Source organism: Scardinius erythrophthalmus, assembly GCF_964197995.2.
Source record: "Scardinius erythrophthalmus genome assembly, chromosome: 14".
Lineage (NCBI taxonomy): Eukaryota > Metazoa > Chordata > Actinopteri > Cypriniformes > Leuciscidae > Scardinius > Scardinius erythrophthalmus.
Window position 1 is genome coordinate 18393662 of NC_138234.1, and position 22636 is coordinate 18416297.

General features: G+C 36.5%; 1 protein-coding gene across 1 annotated transcript in view; it reads right to left on the reverse strand.

Annotated features, from left to right (window-relative positions):
* The window catches only part of adarb1a (adenosine deaminase RNA specific B1a), a 35442-nt gene extending 13278 nt beyond the window's left edge, over positions 1 to 22164 (reverse strand). The window contains exons 1-3 of the mRNA XM_081385194.1: positions 21922 to 22164; positions 11622 to 11667; positions 1630 to 1656 (exon numbers count right to left, since the gene is read on the reverse strand). Coding sequence (XP_081241320.1) covers positions 1630 to 1639 — 10 coding nt within the window. The 5' untranslated portion in view covers positions 1640 to 1656; positions 11622 to 11667; positions 21922 to 22164. The remainder of the gene's footprint in view (positions 1 to 1629; positions 1657 to 11621; positions 11668 to 21921) is intronic.
* Positions 22165 to 22636: the final 472 nt, after the last annotated feature.

The window sequence follows — 22636 nt, forward strand, 5'->3', positions numbered from 1 at the left end:
CCATTTTATTTCCTGTCATCTCAAGTTTTCAATCTTTCCGAAATGTCCCATTTGATGCTGGACTGAGCTGAGAAAATGTTTCAGGTGAACAAACACGAAATCAAAAGAGCTTCCTCTTAGGAAACATTATGCATGCAAGAACTGGAAAATAAGGTGTTGGTAGTTGTATAAAATCATATATTCTGAATGCGAAATCGGTCCACATTGCACTCTGAGATAAGTGCACCTGCTCGTTGATGGCGATCACCGATTGATGTTGACGACGGTAAAATGCCATAAAAGAAGGGTTAGCTGTGGCAAACCTCGTGTAAATGAAAGCCCGTGGAATAATAGGAAGCATTTCTCACAGTGTGACGCCTGGCACATTAGTGGTGTCGCTGAATTAGCCGACATCACTCACCATTCAACATCTGTTTTAATCTTATAATTATCGTCTCTTTCGCCACAATTTTTCTTCTCGCTTTCAGTCAAATTGGAGTCAAACTGTATGCAGTGATCTCTAAACTTGCTTGTGACTCTGAAACTGAACTTTCAACTTGAACTTGTAAACTTCATCACTCTTAAAGTTGGAAAAAACAACAACACTTGGCTCTCTTAACGGAGCGTTTAAGATATCAGCTATTAGCGACAGGCATTACTGAGTTGAAATGGCATCGCAGACACTTTTAGCATGTTGGAAACTGCATTTGGTGCTTTAAAACAGCACGGGACGTTGCATTAAATGCCACTTGTTCAGCACCATGGAGAGCTGCGAGCTAAGAAAGATGAATTCAGTACCACGGAGAGCAGCCAACTTTAAATGCACAGCGGGTCTTTCTGAGTGAAGGGTAGATGTACGATCATAAGACGCAGCCTGAACGTGAGCAATACCTCAGCTCTACGACCCTCCAGCTCATCAGGAAACACTATGGGAGTGAGAGAGACCAAAGGGAGAGCTGAAGAAATGCAGATAGGGATAGAAAGAGAGATCTGGACAGAGAAAGGTGTGCGTGTTGGGAGTGTGAACAGACTTTCACTCTGTTCCTGTGCAGATAGAGAAAGACACTTGGCCTGATTCTCTCCAAGTGTCAGCAAAAGTAAAGAAACAAACTTTCAGAGTCAGCCTATAAGGTATTATGGTCCACAACTAATATGATTTGTCTTGGATTAAAGGTAAAGCCAAGCATTACAAAACAGAAATGCTAACTCCTTCAAATCAGTTGTCCATTATTCTGCACCAGACATTGCTTTGTTTTGGCTCAACCAATGGTGTGAGTTTGGGGTGTGGCTATCTGTTTGGTGGCAGAGAGGTACAATGTTAAGTAAACCTGTTTGAAAATATCATGGGTTTTCCGTTTGGTGACTCTAGTGAGGCAGAAATTACATCGGGTGAAAAACGTTTCCTTGAGTGGAAACTTGAATTCAACCCTACAAGTTATTTTACGATTTCCTAGGTCACTGAAAAAAACTGAACATATGCTTTGAAGTCTCAGAAAGCGGTCTTTAGAAATGTGTTGTGTTTAAAGTGCTGCTTTATGGCCAGAGCTTCTTTAAACAATAAAGTGCATCAAATTGAACAGTCTAAAAATAGTTTAAAAATACATGACAATTTAACATATTTTGAATAGACACACACTATATTTTCCCTACCATCATTCATTGTCTTGCTGATGATCCCTGTGGAAGCAAAAATAATTATATTAGTGTCAGATCAACATTCAATTTAAATTTCAAAATATGAGTTACTACATAATACATAATATATTCACAAATTAAAACATTTATATATGTATATATATATATATATATATATATATATATATATATATATATATATATATATAATTCAACAACATTACTGATAAAGCAGCAAAAAATTATGCGTCCAATATAATGACATTGCTCAGCTTTGCGAATGTGTCATAGCCTCTTTAAACTTGGAGTTTACAAAGATAACTGCAAGTCATCAAATAAAGCTTGCCATCTTTTAGTCAATTAGCATCTGCCAGTATTGCCATGTCTTCACCACATGACCTGTAAAATTTTTATGACAGCATTCGTTCAGTGCCGACTCCATAGGGACTCAGCGGGCAGCAGCAGGGCTGTGTGTCAATTCGTAAAGCTAATCAAGCGATTTCATCATTTAACGCACATGTACTGAGACACACACGCCAACAATGAGATAGAAAGAGAGCTAGGAAAATGGAGTCAGACATACCGAGACTATGGTGTGAGTTTGGGGTGGCAGTTGCATTTTTCCGTGTAATGTATAATATCTAATAAAATTCACTGTTACATTCACCAAAAAAGGAAAATAAATTCTTACAGTCACCCTCATGTCATTTTATGTCGAAGACAAAAGAAAACATTCAGAATTGTTTTTATTTTTCTCCATACAAGTCAATGGGGTCCACTGTGATGTTGTTTTGGACCCCATTGACTTCCATTATATGGACAAAAACAGTTGAAACATTGTTCAAAATATCTTCTTTTGTGTTCTACAAAAGAAAGCAAGTCATACCGGTTTGGAATGCCATTAGGGCGATTATACAACATAACTTTTTTATGTTTGGATAAACTAGGAGCAAACCTCTAAAAAAAAAAAGTGAAAAGCCACCATTATCCTCAATGCATGAAGGAGTGTCTAAAGGAGCAAACACAGGTGCCACTGATGTTACAGATGAGAACAGGTGGGATAGATAACACACTTTATCAGCAAAGCTCCAGAACAGACCACATGCCACGGAGACGGATTTATCGTAAAGTCCATCAGAAGAGAAAAGGGGGAGAGAGGGTGAAAGTGAGAGGAGGAGACAGGTGGACTGGACACGGTCTCGGTTTCGGCTGGTCAAACCTGAACCGCTTGAGCTAATGTTGAATTTATTCCCCCCTCCAGTAGATTAAACTCACAGTCCGTCCCCCAGGACTTCACTCCACTACACTTGGTCTAGAGGAAATGGGTTTTTTTATCTCCATGTTTGAGCATGAGAGACGATGGCACAGGGTGTAGAAACGCATAAGTAACCATGTTTATCTAATTTGCTGTGCCCCATTTCTGTTAAAAAAATTATATTTTCAACCAGGCATCCAAAAGCAAATAACTTCCGTGTGTGTGTGTGTGTATTTTCACCCAGCCGATGGCAGAATGTCTGCAATCCTTGCTTTAGGATTAGGATAGAGAGCAGTCAACCGATTGTCAAAAAAAAGAAGATTGTAAGCAGTATTTTCCAAAGAAATCAAGCACTTCTTCTTCAAAACCATTTCAGTAAAAATGATAATTCGCCAAAATAAATAATAAAGTAATACAAATTAATAATTATATAAAATCTTAAAAATTAATAAAAATATATATGTATAGCATTTTTTTGTTGCTGCTATCGTTTTTGAATTTCTTTATACAATAAATGTGAACGGCTCAATTCGTTTAGTAAAAATCATCATTACACTTTATCCATTCAATTTGCCTTTAGATCCGGAAGACTTCAAACCTCAAAATTACTGAAAAATGTGAACTTCCCATAATCTGAAAACAGGGTTCTGAGGGTTATAAATGCAATAAGAATAAACATTTCCACATTCTTTCTCCCTCGAAACTACTAAAAGAATCATCGTTAAGGTACCTAAATCGTTCAAACGAATCAAACCATGCCGTTACTTGTGATTCCCGTTCCTGCTTAATATCATTTCAGCTGCGAAATCATTTGCTTAACCACCAAAGAAGTCATTGCCATTGTAAAGGGGAACAAAGGCAAGATCATATCAAAAGGCAAAGTTAGTTTCATACTTAAACAACTGCTTATTAATATCTCAGGAAGGACGTCGGTCCATCAAAGCATCACATATCTGCGGAAGTGAATTAAAAGGTTATCTTTTATCTTAATTCTAGCTCATCTTTGGACTCGCGGCTGCACTGGACTGGATTGGCGGCGTAACCATGGTGAGAGATTAGCAGCGTGAAGTGGCCGTTCTAATGAGACGGATTAAACTTCACACATGAGGAGATGTCTGAATTGAACCTGCTATCTTCCGCCTTCAGCACCGACACGACAGTCTCAAGAAGAGGGAGAGAGAGAGAGAGAGAGAGAGAAACAGTACATGAGCTTTTACCAACCTCGTCTAAGGGCAAGACGCAGGGGAAAATAACGGCTGACAGCTAAAACACACCAGGTAGAAATAATAGGCTACAAGTACTAGTCTGAGACTTGATATTGTAACTAACAGTTATTTGAACTTCTTCAAACACCTTTTGTCCAATGAATTTCCATGGCTTTTCCATTAATACATTACTGGATTTTTAAAAAGTAATTTTATGTTCACCAAAATAAAAGATAAAAATAGCGGATTAAATGTTTAAGAGCCGAGCATAACTTAAAAACATTTTATAAAATGTAAAGGTATTTATTATTTATTAAAAATGTACTATAGACATTTCAGTGGCTTGAATATTTATATTAATTTGATTTTTAAAAATAATAATAATTTTCATGGCAGTTGGAATCACATTTAACTTTTATTTGCGTTATTGATGCCGATAAAAATGTACTGAAAATAATAAACAACAATTTGCGGTACAAACAGAAATCAAGTATACTCAACTCAAATTAAATATGTTCGCTGCACAACAACTTTTTATTATCAAGAGAAAAACTATTTAGAATTATATTATTTTTCCAGCCTCGCAAATCACAATTTTAAACATTTAAAAAATGATTTAAAAACTTTCATTGTCCCTGAACCTTGTTTAACTACATATCGACATTGTTAACAAATCGCAAATATTTCCGCAAACAAAAATCTACACATCACAAAATAAATAGTCATTTAAAGGATTATTTATTATTATGTAGTTGAAACAAATACATCTAGCAAAACAAAATAAAATAACAAGTGCCAAATGTTTACAGTAAACATTTACGAATGTTTACATTTCAGAACTTAGATCCAGAGCGGCTCAAAGTGATTTAGCCTTTATGTGGAAAAACAAACAGTTTACCTTTGCGTTCGGATCGTTTTTTGCGTCTTCTCTTGAACCTCCTGCGAACGAGGCAGTGATACGCGCCCATGCTTTGAGAGCAGCTCTGACACTGAGCCATAGGGAATCACAGGATCTCTGTCTCTCTGGAGTGAGGGGTGAGACGGAGGGAACGAGAGGGAGGAGGAGAGCAGGAGTGATGCTCTGTGGAGAGGGAGGGCTGACGGGACTGTTATAGGGCTGATGGTGGGATGGACCTACTGTGAACTCTACTAGTCACTCCCTCATGTCACTGTCAGTTCAGCTTTTTTCCTTAGTCAGAAGCTTACAGAACACCATTTACCTTCAACAGAAGTACCTGCTATTTGACGATTTTTATTATTAATAGTCACATTTTTCAATAAGAATATTTTTTTTAAGTATGATTCATTTTTAAAAGAAATATATTTAAATTACATTTGACAAAAATTTAAATAATTAATAATTATTTACATTTGATGTTAATTAAGATTGTTTATTATAATAACATATAACATATAAGCACTTCCTGCTTTGCTACTGTTCGGACGCTTTTGCCTACTGCTCCGCACTTTGCTCTATCGCTTTCGTTATTATTACATTTTATCTCCTAATTTTAACTTCAGTGAATCAGCACAGTGCTCAGGACGCTTGGATTACTATAAAAAAGCAGAATTAGTTTCATTCCTTCAGAATTTACTGAAGCTTACATTCCGAGGAAGAGAAAACTGAACTGAACTGCTTACATTCTGGCGGAAGAGAAAACATTCACAAGGATAAGAGAAAATGCGTCCTTTTGATTCTACTTGCTGTACTAACTGCCAAAAACTTTTACAAAGGATTACAGTTCTTGAAACAAAGCTAATGGTAGGATCAAACCAGACGGAACCCACAACAGAGTTTCATCAAGGACAAATACAGCGCACAGCCGGTGAGTGTCATGAATTTAATGCTCCTCAACAGAACAGACCTAGTGCAGAGAAACAAGCCGATCGACCTACAAACCGTTGGTACAAAGAGGGGGCAAAACCCAAAAATAGAGGCATTAGACTCTCTCAGGCAAAAATAGTTTCATCTACACCATACACAGCTACAAGGATTACAAACACTGGTCGTCTTCCACAACCTATTCATCTTAAGAACAGATTTGAAGTATTATTGAATGAGGAATGCTCAAATTTGTTAAATGTGGATGAACACAGACAGCCAGGAGCTCACTCTGATACTAACAGGCGCTCAAGGTCAAGCAGACAGCGGCACTCAGCTCAGAGCGCAGCCGAGGTCAAAACATTGATAGTTGGGGACTCTACGATCAGAGATATCAGCTCGAAAGATACAACTACATGCTGCCTTCCACAAGCAACAACCTCTGACGTAAACAGAGAAATTCAAAACATTTTGATGAAACATAAGACTGCAAATCGACTCATCATTCATGTGGGGAAGAATGATATCCATAAAGAGCAGTCAGAACAGCTTAAGAAGGATTTCAATGAACTTTTTGAAACACTCAAAAGACTGAAAGTACAAACATTCATCAGTGGACCACTCCCAGCAAGAGGAAGTAACAGGTTCTCACGGTTGCTTGGGCTTAATTCATGGCTGCAAAAAACCTGTAATATAAAAGGAGTGAACTTCATAGACAACTTTAATCTTTTCTGGAATCAGAGGCCACTGTTTCAACAAAATGGCCATCTTCCAAACAAACTGGGTTCAAGAGTGCTAAAGGACAATATCCTTTTCTCCCTTCACCATCCTTCTGCCAATCCAATCAACCAGAATGGCACACACTCACCTGGACACAGTTTGAATGACCACAGGACTTCGCTTCAGGACTTGAATGGACATGCGGCTGACACATCTCACAAAGACAATGATAACACCATGCAGCCAAAACAACTTCTGCTCATGGACACAACTTCAGCTGAGCCCTGCCCACTGAGCTCACCAGAGTCAGACTGTGACATATTAGAAATGTCACAAGATTCAGCTCCCAAGGACAGCATATTACAGCCTCCAATAACAACAGATTCAGCACCCAAGAATGACCAGGGAAGCCAGGACAGCATATTACAGCCTCCAATAACAACAGATTCAGCACCCAAGAATGACCAGGGAAGCCAGGACAGCATATTACAGCCTCCAATAACAACAGATTCAGCACCCAAGAATGACCAGGGAAGCCAGGACACCATATTACAGCCTCCAATAACAACAGATTCAGCACCCAAGAATGACCAGGGAAGCCAGGACAGTACATTACAGCCACCAGTAACAACAGATTCAGCACCCAAACACGACCAGGAAAGCCAAGACAGCATATTACAGCCTCCATTAACACCACAGCCACTCTCACCGCTATCACTATCTCCTACATCCCCATTGATGTGTTTCTCAGAGAAAATGGAAAAACTAGTGTATGCTGGAACCCAATTCGCTGGAAGCCCCCAGATATCAACCAGAAAAACATCACTACCACCAAAGTCTATGGGCGCAGCTCGCCCTCTCCCCCCTCCCCCTCCTCCCCGAGCATTAAGGCCCCTTCCACAACGCCAGGGCCCACAACTTCCACCGTCTGCTCGAGGTGTTACAAAATCAACTGATACCAGCTCCAAGTGATTTGTGCCGGGTCCCCGCTGTGATAACAGTAACTTTCTCAAATGTTTACAGAACAAGCGGGAACCCAGTGTTCCTGTATCATCTGTTCATTCACATGTTAGAAAGTCTAAGGCCTTTAAAAGCCGTACAGCAAACCCATCTAATCTGGTGCCTATCACACGACAAACTAAGATTGTGGACACAAAAAGCAAGACTGTTAAGTTAGCACTTTTAAACATCCGCTCACTTAAAAATAAATCACTTCTAGTCAATGACTTTATAAGCACATACAACCTGGACTTTATATTTCTAAATGAAACTTGGCTAGAAGCCAGCTGCAGTGCAACAATCCTCAATGAAACATCTCCTCCGAACTTTACCTTTATGAGTGTCTCCAGAGCTGGAAGGAGAGGTGGGGGTGTAGCTGCTCTTTTTAAAGATGTCTATCAATGTAAGCAAATATCATTTGGTAATTACCCGTCTTTTGAATATCTGGGTATTGTGTTAAAAGGTGCTCCACGGATTTTACTTATCACTATTTACAGGCCTCCAAAATACTCTTCAGCCTTTGCTGAAGACTTTACAGAACTGTTATCAATAATTTCCTCAGAGTTTGACAGTTTCACTATTGCTGGAGATTTTAACATTCACATAGATAATTCAGAAAATAATATGGCAAAAGAAATCAATACTGTTTTAAAAACTTTTGATCTGATTCAACATGTACATGGGCCCACACACAATCGTGGACACACTCTAGATTTACTTATCAGTAAGGGTCTAAACATTTCATTGAATGATATTAAGGATGTCGCACTCTCTGATCATTACTGTATTTTCTTTGATTTATTGATCTCTCCTGCCATTGAAGTTAGATCTGTGTCTGTCAAGAAGAGATGCCTAAATGAGAACACTAGTGTACTATTTATGAAGGCCATATCCCTAAGACCGAGCATATCTGCTGACTCGGTTGATTCTCTCCTTGTTTCTTTTAACTCGAAGGTTAAAAATGTAATTGATGATATTGCTCCTGTGAAAGTCAGGAAGAATGGTAAACAAAAAGCACCTTGGAGAAACTCAACAGCAGTGCAAATTATGAAAAGACAATGCAGAAAATCAGAGCGCATGTGGCGAAAGACAAAACTTGTAATCCACTATAACATCTATAGAGACACCATTCGTGCTTTCAATATGGAACTAGGCAAAGCTAGACAGACTTTCTTCTCCAATATCATAAACAGAAACCTAAATAATACTCGAAATCTCTTCGCTACTGTCGACAGACTAACAAATCCCCCAAGCCAGATTCCCAGTGAAATGCTCTCCGACAGCAAGTGTAGTGAGTTTGCTACCTTTTTCTCTGAGAAAATCAATAATATTAGAAAGGTGATCAGCACATCCTTGAGTTGCACTGAGGTCAGACAGATCAGACTACAACCTGAGAAAGTAGTTACTATGTCTGATTTTGAAGAAATTGATGGCAAAATTCTGAAAGAAACCGTTCAGCACCTTAAAACATCAACCTGCGCCCTTGACACACTTCCCACATCTTTTTTTAAAAGTGTGTTAGACTGTTTAGAAGCAGATCTCCTAGAAGTGGTAAATGCCTCACTTTTCTATGGAAGTTTTCCAAACTCCCTTAAAACTGCTGTTGTCAAACCCCTCCTGAAAAAGAGCAATCTGGATAAGACTATATTAAGCAACTATAGACCGATCTCAAATCTTCCTTTCACAGGCAAAATCATTGAAAAAGTTGTCTTCAACCAGCTGAACAAATTCTTAAACTCAAATGGATACTTTGATAATTTTCAATCTGGTTTCCGACCGCACCACAGCACAGAGACGGCGCTCATTAAGATAATAAACGATATTCGCTTAAATACGGATTCAGGCAAATTATCAGTGCTGGTTCTACTCGACCTCAGTGCTGCATTTGACACTGTCGATCACAAAATACTTCTGGACAGGCTGGAAAACTGGGTGGGGATTTCTGGGATAGTCCTAAAATGGTTCAGGTCATACTTAGATGGGAGAGGTTATTATGTGAGTATAGGTGACCATAAGTCTGAGTGGACGCCCATGACATGCGGAGTCCCTCAAGGCTCAATTCTTGCGCCACTCCTGTTCAACCTGTATATGCTCCCAATGAGCCAAATAATGAGAAAGAACCAAATCGCTTACCACAGCTATGCAGACGACACACAGATCTACTTAGCCCTATCGCCTAACGATTACAGCCCCATTGACTCCCTGTGCCAATGCATCGATGAAGTCAACAGCTGGATGTGCCAAAACTTTCTACAGTTAAACAAAGACAAAACTGAAATCATTGTGTTTGGAAACAAAGATGAAGTTCTCAAGGTGAACGCATACCTTCACTCTAAAGGTCAAACAACTAAAAATCAAGTCAGGAATCTTGGTGTGTCTTTAGAGTCAGACCTTAGTTTCAATAGTCATGTCAAAGCAATAACTAAATCAGCATACTATCATCTGAAAAATATTGCAAGAATTAGATGCTTTGTTTCCAGTCAAGACTTAGAGAAACTTGTTCATGCTTTCATCACCAGCAGGGTGGATTATTGTAATGGACTCCTCACTGGCCTTCCCAAAAAGACCATAAGACATTTGCAGCTCATACAGAACGCTGCTGCCAGGATTCTTAGCAGAGCCAGAAAATATGAACATATCACACCAGTACTCAGGTCATTACACTGGCTGCCAGTTACTTATAGGATTGATTTTAAAGTATTATTACTAGTATATAAATCATTTAATGGCCTAGGACCTCAATACATTGCAGATATGCTCACGGAATACAAACCCAACAGATTACTCAGATCATTAGGATCACATCAGCTAGAAGTTCCAAGAGTTCACTCTAAGCATGGAGAGTCTGCTTTTAGCTATTATGCCAGCCGCAGCTGGAACCAGCTTCCAGAGGAGATCAGATGTGCTCCTACAGTAGTCACATTCAAATCCAGACTCAAAACACATCTGTTTAACTTTGCATTTAATGAATGAGCACTGTGTCACTGTCTGTCCGACTGTTTATACTGTGTCTTATTTTAGTCTTTATTCTAAACTGTTTTAATTATTTTTAGTTCTTTCTCGTTTCTTTATTTTAAACTGTTCTTTATTCTAAACTGTTTTAATTATTTTTAGTTCTTTCTTGTTTCTTTATTCTAAACTGTTTTGTATATTCTTATTTCTTCTGTTTATTTTTAATAGTATGTAAAGCACTTTGAATTACCATTGTGTATGAAATGTGCTATATAAATAAACTTGCCTTGCCTTGCCTTGCCTATAATAATATTTTATTGAATATTGTATTGATTAATTTTATTATACAATTAATAAAAAATAGTATTGAATTTATTTGTCATTAATGTGTTTTTTTTTAGACCATTATTTAATAAATCTTAAGTAAATATCTTTAATTTCACCAAGCTGGGGTGATTATAAAAAATAAATAATACAATTTAAAATTACATTTTTCATTAAAATTAAATAAATGTAGATTAAATATACTTTTTACATAATAATAATAATACATTTATTTATTATTATTAAGTTATTGTATTTTATCAATGTCCTTAAAATTAATGAAAAAATATAAGGTTTCTTTGTAACCATGAATTGTCTTTTTAAAGTTTCTTTGATATTAATTTGCATTTGTGTGTAAAAAAAATCCCTAAAGAACTCAGAAAAGCGGTCTTATACTAAATGCTGAAGGTTCTTGCAAATACAGTCAAATAATTCAGTCTCTGATGTGTATATGTACACAAAGAGCAGGAAAAACTCCATCCACAGACACATTTTAAGGCAGAACGAGGGTAAAAGGTGATGTTGAAATACCTACAAACTCAGTGTGATTAGTAACCCTCTGCCTCCCTCTGGTGGACATTCACTAAAACGCACCACAGTTGATAACTGACATGCATCCACAAACAGGATTACCTCCACTCAACTCACCAACAAATGCAAAGTATAGTAATCAGAGCAGCAGATTACTGTATATTTTGCATATGAAGTTGTATAAACACATGAAACCCACCTGTACGTTTGCCCTCCTTTTCTGTACAAGCCTTACAGTGTTTAACCTGTAACAAAAGCACAGAGATATCAGCATGTTGATGGTACAGCATTTTGATCATTACAGTTGATGGTAGCCATTGACTTCCATAGTAGAAAAAAAAAAATACAATGGAAGTCAATGGCTACCGTCAACTGTCTGGTTACTGACATTCTTCAAAATATCTTCTTTGGTGTTCAACAGAAGAAAGAAACTCATACAGGTTTTGAACAACTTGAGGGTGAGTAAATGATGACAGAACTTTCATTTTTGGACGAACTATCACTTTAAGACGTGGTTTGAATGTGTTGAAATCTTAAACGCAGTAGCTAAATGCTGCCAGAAGACGGCGCTGTAACCTCAGTGTAACCCCTGTGTGTCCTCAAACTGATGTCTAACCAATTAGGACATTTAGAGAGCTGTGATGCACACTTTTTAAGGAAACAGACACAAATAAACAGATACACCCAAAGAAAACAAAATATCATCACAAACATTGTGTCGCTCTTTGTATTCTGTATGACAAAATCTAACAGATGTGTCAAATCCAAAAGTAATGCCGAACTCTCTTTCCTTTAGTCGCGTTTGTCATGCTGTGAAGCTCCGCCCACCCAAATCTTATTGATTCAAAATCCAGCTCCTGAACTGTAATTTTAATTGTGTCACCCAGCATTTTTGCTTTTAATGTGGACAAATATGTCACACTTAAAGTGATAGTTCACCCAAAAATGAAAATTCTGTCATTAATTCCTCACCCTCATATTGTCCCAAACCTGTAAGACTTTCGTTAATCTTCGGGAACACAAATGAAGATCTTTTTGATGAAATTGGAGAGCTTTCTCCATTGACAACTACGCAACTTTCACTTCAAAACTTTTCAAAAAGTTCATAAAAATAGTGACGTGAAGTCCAAGTATGTAATTTGTCCTCTGCGCACACATAAAGCCCGGGACACACCAAGCCGACGATCAACTGTCGGGCAACGTCGGACCGTTTTTGAGCGCCAACCGACGAAGTTTTTCCCGGTATGTTCCGTACTGGTGGCTCTAGTTGGACGCCGTCTGGTTTTTTAGGGTGTTGGGCCGTCGGTGAAAGAGGGAACTCTGATTGGCTGTTCAGCTTAGTGAACGAGTCAGTGCACGAGAATAATAGCAAAACAGCGAGCAAAGAAGTCAAAACGGTACAGAAGGCTGTTCTAATGTTACGTCATCTTACCTGAGTGTTCCTTGGCGAATATTTCAATATTAATCAGCGCTTTCATCAGCTCTAGTTCTTTGGCGTCGTTTTGGAGTGTCCCTACCTTTAGGAGTAGTGAGTAGTGAACACACACTGCAAACCATGTGTACGCACACCCGGAGCCCGGGGACTGATTGGGGGTTAGGGGTTAGATCCTCTAACCATTAGGCCACAACTGCCCCATTATAAAAATAAAGAGAATACTCCCCCACTAAAGATATGACTAATACATATGAATTGAGGGGTTTAGTCCAAATTTTCTGAAGTGACTCAATCGCTTAATACGATGAACTGATTGAAGCTCAACCGAACCTGGTTGTGAGTGTAATGGACGTAGGCCAGTAAGTGCTGAGCGTGTTAACCTCACTCCACTGGCCTCGCGGGGCGCGCTAGTGGCTGCGGTCTTTAGCGTCCTTGGTTTGAATCCCGAGTAGGACCAGTTACATGGGAACAAACCTAATTGGTTCTTGCAGAAGCTCAAACGTGCTGCGAAACACGAGAATGAACGTCATTGGTTGTTGCTGAAGCTCAAACGTGCTGCGAAACACGAGAATGAACGTCATTGGTTGTTGCTGAAGCACAAACGTGCTGCGAAACACGAGATTGAACCTCATTGGTTCTTGCACGTCAAGTGAAAAATGCTTGAGCTTCCGTTTAACACAACTGATGTGTGAGTTCGTTGATGAATGTGTATATGTGAATAAAAGCCCTTAATTTAATGTTCATCATATTAAGCGATTGTGTCCCTTCATAAAATTTGGACTAGACCACTTAATTCAAATGGTTTATTTTTTTGATCTCTTTATTAACTTTTTGAAGCATCAAAGTGTCAGTTGCATAGGGGACAGAAAGATCTCAATTTAATCAAAAAGATCTTTATTTGTGCTCTGAAGATGAACGAGAGTCTTATGGGTTTGGAACGACATGAGGGTGAGTAGGCTAATTAATGACAGAAGTTCCCTTTAAGTTAATAAACTTAAATTTAACGCTAATTTACCTTCAAAAACGCATAGATTTAATTGTCAAGTTATTTTAAATATATATCAGCGTCAAATATGTAGGTGAAAAAAAAAAGGTTTGTAAAAGAAGAATTGTAGGCCTAATTTGAGCAATTTGGGTTTGAGTTCATCGTGACATGAGTTAGATCAGAGAAGAAAACCTCAAAAGACTTTCAGTTATGATTGGCTGTCATGACCTTGCGTAAGCGTGTTAGGTCTAAAATAAGAGACATCCAGTTTCACATCATGTACTGGATGTTAGTATGTGCATTTTGTGTTGTGCTTCACTGTGCTGAAAGGGAACAGGAAGTCCTAGAACCGTCTCTTTCATTCAGACTAAAGGATCTGTATATGGACCAGACGTTAAACGATAGCTGAAGCAAAACTGACGTAGAAAAAAAAGACAAATGAGTTACTAAAACTAATAAGACAAAAGTTGTGATCGCTTACATCTGAAAAAATCTGATTGAACAACACAGGAAGTGCTACCAAACATATTTGATATATTCTTAAAGAAAGAGTTTCTCACTGACCTCTGAGACAGTAAAAACTCACACACAATAAAACACCCCCTGCTGCGATAAGAGCCCACATATGTGCACCAAAAAAACATGAGCTAGAACAAGTACTGACAGGACATTTTCTTTACAAACTATGCAGGAAACAAATGTTCGCCTAATTGAATTATGTTGAATTACTGAATTATTTTGTTATTTTGAAACATAGCTCTCATGTGTGGTCAAATACAAGGAAAAAAGCAAATTATTTAATATTTAGAACCGTTAATAAATAGATGTCGGTCTCTTATTTAACAATAATAAAATTAAAATTAGATTTAAAAATAAATAAAAATATTTAAATAAAAATATTACAACAACAACAAATGAAAATAAAATAATTTGAATAAAAATAGTACAATCATAATAATAATACAAATTAAAATAAATAATACTAATTTAAATAAAGTATAAAAAAAGTAAATTAAATTAAGTAAAAAATAAAATAAATAGCTGCAAGTTTCAGTCGTAGGAAAATATATTAGCTCATATACGGTATCCAAAATGATTTGACAAATCAAACTATTTTTGATTCTTAACATGTTTAACCCCCATTTCACCTACACAAGGTAGGTCGGATATCTTTGAAATTCCTTGCAGACATTACCATTTAACTGGGGAAAATGGTGATTGAATGTTATATACATTAAAATGAAACCACCATGACACCGAAACTGTATCTCTCACACACACACACACACACACACACACACACACACACACACACACACACACAAACTGCAGGGCCCGGCTGATGTATTAGAGGATCACATCAGACCCTTAGCATTTATTCCTAACATAACGGTCCCTTCGTTAACTCATTTAACATTTAAGACTAGACCTTCAGTCTGAATCATTTAGACTCAATTTGGATACATTTAGCATTTAAGTGCTTCTTAACCCCTGCAAATACCTAGAGAATTGGCTCTGTATAGGAAAATGTCAGTAACTCCCTATTCTTTGGAAATATACTGATTAGTTTACAACAAGAAAACAAAACACTAAAATGAGTTTTCTTTTGCAATCCCCCGGGAGGAAACGTTCCCAGCAAACACCATTACCGACACCGCACGACAAACATGCAAATAAATTTTTTTAAAGCGACTCCCAGTCTAATCTTCTCCGGTTGTGTACGGCCGCCTTTTGCTTAATATTCACAATTAAAGCTAAAAATAGATGTAGCGGTATCTGCAGTTCAACTGCGGCCGCAATTTCACTGCGCAAAACACATACAGTCCCATATATGAGACAAATACAAGCTGCTAAAAACAAGATGTTTTTGTATCCAAATTAAAATTTACATCAGGATGCATGTCAAATGAAAACACAAGGTAGACTGTGAAAACGTATTATTGGAAAATTAAATATTAGCAGTTGAATGTGCAAACGGGTGTATCTGTTATAATAGTAGGATAATATGGATATAATTCATAAAGTAGCTTTCCTCCTGAAGAGAAAAATTACTTGCTTCAGTCTCCAAGGCCAAAACATCTAATGATACTCCAAAGAACACTTAAATACATTAATACTGTGGAAATGAACATTTCAGTTTCCGCAGATAATGTGTCTCATGTAAACATTGCTTAAATTCATCCAATCAGGGTCAGGTGACCCCAAAACTAAAAATTAAACAGGGCTTCCTTAAGACTAATTATTCTAATAGTCGTGCAGGCAAAAAAACAACAACAAAAAAGCTTGAAAATGAACGCCAAAAAATGGTTCGACCTGCTCTGAGGATATCAAATTAAAATGTTCCTGTTGAATACGTTCACAGAGTCCCAACGCCTCTAATGGGCTCATATCTGCCAGGGTACGAACTAATGTTTCGCTGTGTCAGCTGCAAACGAGTGTTATTCGTCAGAGGACAATTTGCAAAGAAATGCAAAATATATCAATTCAAGGTGAAAATGATATTAAAGGTAGGGCAGGCAATGTTTTTCATAAACACTTTGTTATACTGGTTAAAACGGTTAAAACTCTCTTCAAATCCTGATACTAATCAATAATAGAAGTGGTATATATGTAAAAAAAATTACATATATCTTCTATGGAAGTCTCGGGACCAAATAAATGTTTGTCCAATCATTGCATTCGGTCCGAATGCAATGATAGGATGTCCTACCTGCCTGTCAACATAATGTATTTCCATACCCACCCGCCGAAAACAAACTTCAGCCACCTTTTATGGTTCTCCCTGAACCAAAACAACGAGCTTAAGCTGTGTTCACGCATGTCGTAATTACCATAATAAAGAGATACAACTTAGCTATACTTGGCTAACTTTAACTTAGCCATTAAAAATACTCTCAAATCAGTTGCTTTACTAATGAAATTAGCTATATTTGGCCACAACTGTTAGCTATACTTTGCTAACTTTAACTTCCACAGCAAAATTATCTTTATACTATTGCTTTACCCTTTCTGTTGTCCCCTTTCTGGCGGTTTACGCTAATGCATCCAACGCAGACACAATGAAGTGTGAAACAGAAGTTGTGCAGCCCAAGTTCATAGAACTAGACCTAGAAAGAAGCATTTCCAATTTTCTGTCCTTCTTAAAGTCCCACATTGTAAATCAAACTAGACAGTCAAATCTTCAGTAATCCGTCTTTACTCAACCCTGCTCCAAAACCTCATTCAGTTGCAGGCAATATCACTGCACAGATGGGACCGCCTGACAGAAGATCATTAAAAGCGATGGATTAAATCTTTTTTCCTCTTGTAATGCACTCAATAAAGATCAATACTTAAATGGAAACAGTTTTATGCTTGAACAATGAAACCACAACTAATTTTTTATATAATTCATAGAGAAAACGATTTAAAGTCAATAATAACCAAGGATAGCTATCCATTAGCGTTAGCATTAGCATTCTCAATCTAACAAATTTATGAAAAGAAACCCTAATGAACCCTAATGAAAATGAACCCTGGTTTAACTATAATTTAGCAATACAACCATAGTAACTACAAAAAAATGTTTCTGTAGTACTAGCATGGTTAATTTTTAGTTACTATGGTTTTACTACAGCATTTGCAGTAAAACAATAGTAACTAAAAATTAACCATTGTATTACTACAGTAGCCATGGATTAACTATGATTTTAGCAGTAAAACCATAATAAATACAACATTAAATATGGTTTTACTATTGTGTGTTTACTACTGACTCATTTACACTGAGGGAGAAATAATTAAGCATGATTTTATAAAGAAAACATTTAGTTTTCAAAATTCCAAAACAACAAGGAACAAGATTTTACAGTCGCTCAAAACTTGAAATCTGCCACGTAAAGTTTGACCTATTTGGTCCAAGATACCTCGACTAACATTTCTGGTGTACTTGAGGGAACATATAAATTATAAGAGTGTAAAATACTGACCCTTTAAAGGAAAAAGTGCACTGAGGCCTCTCACGCAACCCATGAGCCAAAAATGATGAATCATGCTTCGTGACCTGATGATTCAGCTAGAGACGCTTGATATGTCTTTGCTAACAGCTGGCTCGTGACTGCACAAAAAGAGATAAAGTACAAATGCATCTCATCATGACGGGAAGAGCCACTTCACCACAAAGACTCCGCTGAACACCCACCTGCTGCATATGTTTCAGATCACCTGCTTTTGGTGTATTAATTAGCTTCAGTTTATTAACAAAAGGGTCACGGTTTGGCATGATAACATGGCCGATTGAATTAGCTGCTGGAACTACACCACGTTTCGCACCTTTTAAGGTGGAAAATATTAACTGGAGACCTGGTTTTGACCTACGACTAAATTCTCCACACACTGAATGGAAATGTATCCCACAATGCAATGTGCTTAACCATCTACACTGTAAAAATATGATCAATAAGTCATGGCAACATATGTTTTTCAAAATAAAAATTGACAATTCCTTTTTTTATATGGAATATTGACGTATTTGTCATTATAAAAACGAGATCGCAGCAATACCAGACAACAATCCCATGGCCCAATCAATTCCCAATGGACAAAGTCCTGCCCTACATTTCACTTGGATATCCGTCACAATAGGGAAGAAAAGAGACTATCGCAACTTCTGTTTTATGCCGACCTTAACCTGGATGAAATGTCTATTCACTCTCGAGATAAGCGGTTAGCACTTGTTGAACTAAATGTGCAACAAAGTAGGGTAGTATAGCACAGTTTGAAAAGTTTGCATACTGTTTTTAAAATGGAAAAGAATGCAGTATATACTATAGCTACTGCGTGCGCAATATGCAGTAATCCATTTTTGAAATCTGATTCACAGGGATTCATTCGTCACACTGGAAATAAGGTCAAGTCGGACACATTGCATTCTGGGATATAGGCTAGTATCCAACGCAGCACACTCTGCTTGTCGGGTGCATTTGCCAAAACGCAGTATGCAAACTATGTATTCTAGACAACCGAAAAATTTTCATATTGTGCATACTATTTCACATAAGTAATAGTTCAAGTTCCTAAACTCTGCAAAACTCTTTAGCAACTTTAGTTTCAGAAAGAAGTATTTGTATGATTTAGTGAAACAAACCTTGTGGCAAACCAAAAAGCAGTGTTTGTTAAAAAAATTAATCAAATTAATAAAAAAATGGAATCCCCAAAAAATAAAAAATAAAACTCCTGGACTATGTAAATATGAGGTCAGTGTTGCCAACTATTTTCAATGGAAAGTATCTAATTCCTGCTCAAAAAGTCACTAAATGTCGCAGTTTGCATCCGTTTTCTCTCCTAATCTGCACTCACGTACTGTAATTTTAATATATAGCCGCATGTCCAATAAAGCTCTTCTTATTTACATATTTTCTGTCAGACAACGGAACAGGTATAGACTGTCTACATGTTAACCAGCAATCCAAAAATTCGCTAGATTTATCGCTAGTCACTTTTCTGAAGAAAAAAAAGTCACTACAGGGTTTCTGAAAAGTCTAGTGACAAAATTGCTAAATTTAGCAACTGTATGAGGTAAAGACATCCACAAAGGTTTTATCAATAAGCTCAGCTCAAGATTTCAGCATAAAGCACCAGCAAAAACATCAAATGCTACGGTAATTGACAAAAAGGTGGAATCAAACAGGAAAAGCAAACCAACAAAAGACAAAAAAGATATTTTTACAAATAAAAACATGCATTAACTGGAATACTATTTTTTTAATTACTAAAGTTCTTGCAGATGTTAGAATATATACATATTTTTTGTATATACTTCCCTGAAGAAGCTGCAAACGATATTTAAGTATAATCTACATAACAAATTTTAATTTAAAAATATTAATTGAATTTCTGCTTCCAGAATTTTGTGATAGTTGTGTGTACGTCTCTCGATTTTCCTGCATCTCAACATCACTGAGCAACTGTGCAGAAAAGTGCAAATGTGCAGAGCATGCTGGGAAACAAAAGAGGACTTAAGAGCAGTGGGAAGATTCACTTCAGGACAAAACAAAGACTAATGCATCACTAAACTACCAAAGACTACAAGAAGTCAAAATGTAAACTATTGATAGATTGTTAAATATGTTCAAATTATATTTATTAAAATATTAATAAATCATGTTTTATCAGTTCCACGTCTTTGCACACCACATTTCTTTACTTGCAGAATTCATACTCGCCCGGGCAAGACCTTTAGATTGTTTTTCTTAAAGAAAACTATGATTGGAATCCAAACAAGAGGAGCAAAGCAGCTTTCAGCATCAGTATAGAACAGCCACAGAGACTCTTGCTATTTGTATTAATTGTTCACAATTTGTGTCCTTTAGTTAATGAGAATATTTTTGAACGTTTTGTGTACACATAATCGGATTTCAAAAATTAAGTATTTGTAATTAGATTATTTTAACTTGTAATTGGATTACATTTTAAAATACTCTGACTAAAGTTACTTTTCTGTTGATTACATGATTGCATGTTATTCTCATAATGGCAGTAAATTATTCATAATTCATTGATTCTATTTCTTTGTTATCTTTTAGATTTTCCTTTCTAAAAATGCCTACTGCTTATATATATATATATATATATATATATATATATATATATATATATATATATATATGTTCAGAAGGTCTTTCAGGTTTGTGGAATCGCTCACACAGACCTGGCACTATCATGTGCCTATAAATGAGACACACATAGCATTTGATCCCTGGAAAATTTTTACCACATTTTTAAATAATTTCACATTTAAGAAGTCTTTTCTCTACATTACAACATTGCATATCTAATCAGCTCCTGATGAACACATTAATTATCATCGGAATTTTCATTCAGTGAGTCATTTTAACCTTGTATTACTTCGGAAAACTGTAAAAAAAAAAAAAAAAAAAAAAAAGTTGCTGCCTTAAATTTTTAAGTACAATCAACTTAAAAATTATTCTGATGTAAAAACATATGTACTAATTTATTGATAATATCATTTTTACAGTGAAGACTTTTGTCTTTCAAACACATTAAAATGTACAAATTTACGTCGATTTCATATTTACATGCAATGCAGGGATTCCCCAACTTTTTTGGCAACTGAACCTCTTTGCCCTAATATATTTACTAAAAGAAAGCCATTAGATTTGAAGTAAATAAGTTAGGTAAATAATACAATTAAGTCCGTAATAATAATCAATAATAATAAAATTAAGTTCACTGTTCTCTGATATCAGTTAATGGTCATATGATATGCAGGTTAAAAAAAAAAGTGTACTTTTTTATTTTATTTACATTTTAATTTTACATTTTTATGACTTAATAGGTTGTCATTAAACACACGAAACCCACTGCAGTTCCATCATGAACCCCAGTCTGGGAAACCCTGAGGTAATGTAATATTTAATACACGTTGTTGATAACAAAGAATGGAATATATTTTCCTTCTCTTTGTATTTTTATATCAATATGGTAAGATGATAAACGAGTTAGCTCAAAAGTAATCTAAAAGTAATCTAAAAGTAGTCAGAATACATTTCCTAAAACGAGTAATCTAGATTACATTACTAACCCCAATTTTTATTTTTTTTCATGTGATTTTGGAAACAGTAACAGACTACAATTTGTAAGTAATCTACCCCACTCTCTCTCTCTCACACACACACACACACACACACACACACACACACATATATATGAAGAGGATGTGCATGACAATATATCAATATTTCTTTTCGTGACAAAAGCAGTTGGGACAGATGCTCAGTTCACTTGAGTGTCTAAAAACTTATCAGTCAGTGCATCAGTTTAGTATTAAAAAAATAAATAAAAAAAAATAAAAATAAAAAAATCAACCAAATTCCGTATCTAAGTCAAATCTGAAGCTCATGGATGCTGAACTGTAGATCACGGACCATTCACTGAATTCATCTCTTTATATGACAAGACTACAGGGATCTTTGAGTATTAGTAAAAACACAAAATAATGTAAATGAAATGCATGCTTCTATAGGCCTATTTTTTTGTGTGTGTGTGTGCACGAATAGCCTAAATGTGAATATTACTCACAGTACGATGTTTGGTTGGTATCCTAGAGATGAATCCCGATGAACAAAAAGCTTCCAATGAACATCACGTAATAAAAGGAATAAAAGATAAATGCCGAATGCAATATGTTACAAAGCATGCGTGTAGCTCTTGTCGACACCCGTTGAATTATCGCACGCGGAGCATCACTGCATTTCACAACGCGAGTCATTTAATTATGCCTGTTTGCATCTGTGATACGAATAGAGTGATGATACGGAGTACTAGCCGATGCTGAACCCTGATTGGCCAAAGAGTGGGCTGGCTCTTTACTCACTGCCGTTTGATTGGTGTATCAAGAGCTTGACAGGTAAAATTCTCGCGCTGATTGGTCAGAGAGGCAGTCGTATTGTTTAATTTATACGGAGAAACTTAAGAGCTGTAGAACTCCTACTTGAACAACAGAAAAAAACATTAATATTATATGAGATTATATATGTTTAAGGTGTATTATTTTTTGCTTTTATATAGGCTACATTACTATACACCATGATATGTCATATTTAAAGACAGATAGGTCGACATGCTCAAAAGAATATTTTATCTTGACAGCTGTCTCCTCCCACAATATGTATTCTTTCTTCAAATTATGCTTATTTATGGTTCTTCTGATCCACAGAAACATACTAAAACAGTCTGTTAAACTGCCAAAAGCCCACACATTGAACCCTCTCCGCTTTTAAATCTCTCCGTGGGT